We start from the raw sequence: 3,807 nt of genomic DNA, 5'->3' as shown, positions 1-3,807 counted from the left end.
TAGGGAAAATACTGAGCAAACTTCTAACCTCTTTATAACCAAGTCCATTGCATCATTAAACTCATGTTAAGTCTTCCAAGCTTATCAAGTAACAAATGTGGTAATAATAAAGAGGGTTTTGTTTTCTACTGCTAAAGAGGATTCATAGTTAAAATCAGAAATTATGCTCTGTAGCTCAGAATGATTTCCAGGGCATATTGAAACTAAAATCTGGTCTGTATCCTCTTAGATACAAAGGAAACAAAATCACTGAGGTAAAAATTGCCTTTCAAGGACCTTGGGGGTAAATAAGAGCAATCAGGAAACTCAGAGGATTTCTGGCCTAAAGAGGGTGAGTTCCTAAATTCCACTCATATTATGTCCTCCATATTTAAAGATCAAAGTCTAGGGATTAAGCCGTGTGTCCTTCTCTGACATTTTGTGCAGTCTTGTCACTCTGATGAATTAGGTGGAAGAATCTGTTTGATGGGCAACTGGGAATGTTCTGAGTCAATAGGAGCCTCAGGCTTCCCTTCCTCTATCTCAGGGTGTAAATTCCCTGTCCATGGAGGGACTCACCTTTGTAGGCTTACGGTTTTTATTCTCTGACATGGGGCAGCTGCTGAACCTCTCCTTGGCTCTGGTCCCTTAATTTTAATCTCAAAACAGTGTTCATAGTTCCCATCCCACCAGGGTCTAAGTGCATTAGAGGTCAGCTCCAGGTAGCTCAGTCCTCTGTCTCCAGTTTTACTAATGAGGGGAGGGCTCAGGTGAATGATGAAATGATGAGATGAGAGAGAAAACTCGGTCTTGGTCCGTTCTCCCTTCTCCCTCGGTTTTCCAACTTTCATATTTTCTATGGCAGCAGTGTCTATCATGCTGTAGACTATATTGGCAGTGCTTTTGGTTACATTTAGTTTAGGGCTCTATTAAGAAGCCAATGTCATTCATTATGATGATAGTGTTAAAGGCTGATTATCTGAGTTCATAGTGGCTTAGTCTCAGACATTCCCGCTGCAGAGCCCACTCCTATGGGAAGATATTTTGAGAAAAACTGGATAGTCTCTATAGTAACCCTTTTCTTGTGTTCACAGATCCCCAGGCTAGAATGGATACTGGAAATAGCTCTTTCATGTTAGAATTCATTCTGGTGGGACTTACAGACAACCCATATCTCCAACTCCCTCTGTTTTTCCTATTTCTAGTCTTGTATATGGTCACCATGTTGGGAAACTTGGGCTTGATAACTCTAATTGGGCTGAATTCCCACCTTCACACCCCCATGTACTTTTTCCTCATAAACTTGTCTTTCATAGACCTCTGTTATTCTTCTGTTATTACTCCTAAAATGCTGATCAACTTCATATCAAGGAAGAATCTTATCTCCTATATTTCATGCATGATACAGCTCTTCTTTTTCTGTTTTGTTGGTATTTCTGAGTGCTATATGCTGACATCTATGGCCTATGATCGCTATGTGGCCATCTGTAATCCACTCTTGTATAACATTGCCATGTCCCCTAAAGTGTGGGTCAACCTTATTTTTGGCTCATACTTGATGGCATTTTCTAGTGCTATGGCCCACACTGCAAATGTGCTGAGACTGACCTTCTGTGATGCCAGCACCATCAACCATTATTTCTGTGATGTCCTCCCTGTGCTCCAGCTCTCCTGCACAAGGACCATTGTCAATGAGCTGGTGGTGTTCATTGTGTCTGGTATCAGCATCATCATGCCCAGTCTCACCATCTTTATCTCATATGGTTTCATTATCTGCAGCATCCTCCACATCAATTCTACTGAGGGCAAGTCCAAAGCCTTCAGCACCTGCAGTTCCCACATAATGGCTGTATCTCTGTTCTTTGGATCCTGTGCATTTATGTATCTCCAACCATCTTCTGCCAGGTCTATGAATGAAGGAAAAATCTCTTCTGTGTTTTACACCATTGTGGTTCCCATGATGAACCCTTTAATCTATAGTTTGGGGAATAAAGATGTAATGCTTGCCATGAGAAGAACCCTGAAAAGAACAATGTTTTAATCAGAATCTGTTTCTTTTGGTCTAGGTAGTTTCAGGACATGGAGATGCTGTGTCTATAACTACAACATTTTTTTTTTGGTTGTAGCCTTCCTATCCTATTTCTTTCTTACCATGTTGAAGGAAACTTATTTCCTATTTTATGCATAGTTCTTCCTCCTTTCCTCAATATTTATACACTTTTCTTCTCCTTCTCACCTTTTTTCTTATTTAAGCATAACATCAAGGAAGAAATTCATTATGTCTTTTTTCTCCTTGTCAGTTTGAACTTTCTACTTTCTCCTTGAAAAAGAGGAATGATTCTGCAAATTATCAAAATAAAGTATCTCTAGAGTAACACTTTGTCATTGGAAGGTAGAGCTAGGACACATATGTAAGTTGTAATGTGCCAATGGAAGAATGAGTCAATTTAATTCAATTTAATTCTATTCCTTTCTTTCCTTCCTTTATGGGCAGAAGTAGGTCTCATACGAATGCCAGTATTCCATCTAGTTAGAAGGTTCCATAATGCCGTCAACTATATCCCATTTAGAAGGCATATATGCCGTGAACTAATCTTCTACTACCTAGAGATTTCTTATGTGTCTTTTAACACCCAAACAAGTATATAGCAGTTGATTATTATGTAATTATGCAATTATGTAGTAGTCTTCTGCCGAACAAAGGAGTAATTATTGTGAGTATTGCTGGGAGAGGAAACTGGAGTCCAGGGAGTTAATGAGCTAAAGCTTCTCAAATGAACAGCATGGACCTAGACCTCCACATCTTAAGGTTATTGCTCTTTGTAGTATACTTTACTTCCATTTTATTTTATTACTTTTATTTCAATAAAATGCAAATGTAAAAACATTTCAATGTTTTGAAAGTTGTTCTTTCATCCAGGAGGACAGATGAATTTTTCTCAAGGTGGGTTTTGCTTATTTGTTTGTTTGGGGAAATCCTATGACGGGCTATTTTCATTGTTATCATTGCAAGACGATTGAATTAATGTAAAACTGCCTTTCTATGAAATAAAATGCGTACAATAAATTTGGAACATTTGTACGTGCTTGTGATTCAAAAACACTTGCAGTGGAGAGAGAGGAGACTAGTGGTATGTCATTAAGATAAGGCTAACAGAGACGTATGATCAGTAATAATAAGTTGCTCAGTGGGGAAAAGCAAATGAGGGTTTATAGATGGCATTTCCATCTGAGTCTGTGTCATATATTATAGAATTCTGTAATTATCTTTATTTGTCCTTCAAGCTTGTGGAAACTGTGGTGTACAATACCCATGTATTAGTAGTCTTCTGTAGAATAAAGGAGGATATAGTTTGTCCACATATTTGTAGAATCAGGTAGAGAGAGGACAGCATCTTTAGGAGATAAAATAGTGAGTCATAAGTGAAACTCAGGAATTTAGAAAATGAAATCCCTTACTCACCCCTTTTCTCTCTCTTCTGGATGTCCCTTAAAATATTATTTGTTCCCAGGGTTTCTTTTGTGGGATTGGGACTTAAGTTATTTGCTTAAAGAAAGATTGAACCAGAGGGCTGGATGACCTAGGCAACAATTTCATCATACTTGTTTATGTCCCCCCTAAGGATTTTAAGGTTTTTTTGTTTTTGTTTTTGTTTTCTTATATGCTATATGGCCAGGGACACATTTCATTCTTTTTCCGTGTGAATATCCTCTTATTATAGTGCCATTTGTTGAAATTTTTTTGTTTCTTTGGTTTTTCATTTGTTTGCTTGTTTGTTTGGGAAGTACATGGGCTGGGAATTGAACTCAGTTCTCCTGCATGGCAGG

General features: G+C 38.2%; 1 protein-coding gene across 1 annotated transcript; it reads left to right on the top strand.

Moving 5' to 3' along the window:
* Window positions 1-1,087: 1,087 nt before the first annotated feature.
* Window positions 1,088-2,020, top strand: LOC143643212 (olfactory receptor 8B8-like). The gene has a single exon (XM_077111970.1). It carries the CDS (start codon window positions 1,088-1,090, stop codon window positions 2,018-2,020), a length of 933 nt encoding a protein of 310 aa, XP_076968085.1.
* The last annotated feature ends 1,787 nt before the right edge of the window (window positions 2,021-3,807 follow it).

Source organism: Tamandua tetradactyla, chromosome 8, assembly GCF_023851605.1.
Source record: "Tamandua tetradactyla isolate mTamTet1 chromosome 8, mTamTet1.pri, whole genome shotgun sequence".
NCBI lineage: Eukaryota > Metazoa > Chordata > Mammalia > Pilosa > Myrmecophagidae > Tamandua > Tamandua tetradactyla.
Note: the sequence above shows the minus strand (reverse complement) of the source record. Positions and strands in the feature narration are given on the sequence as shown.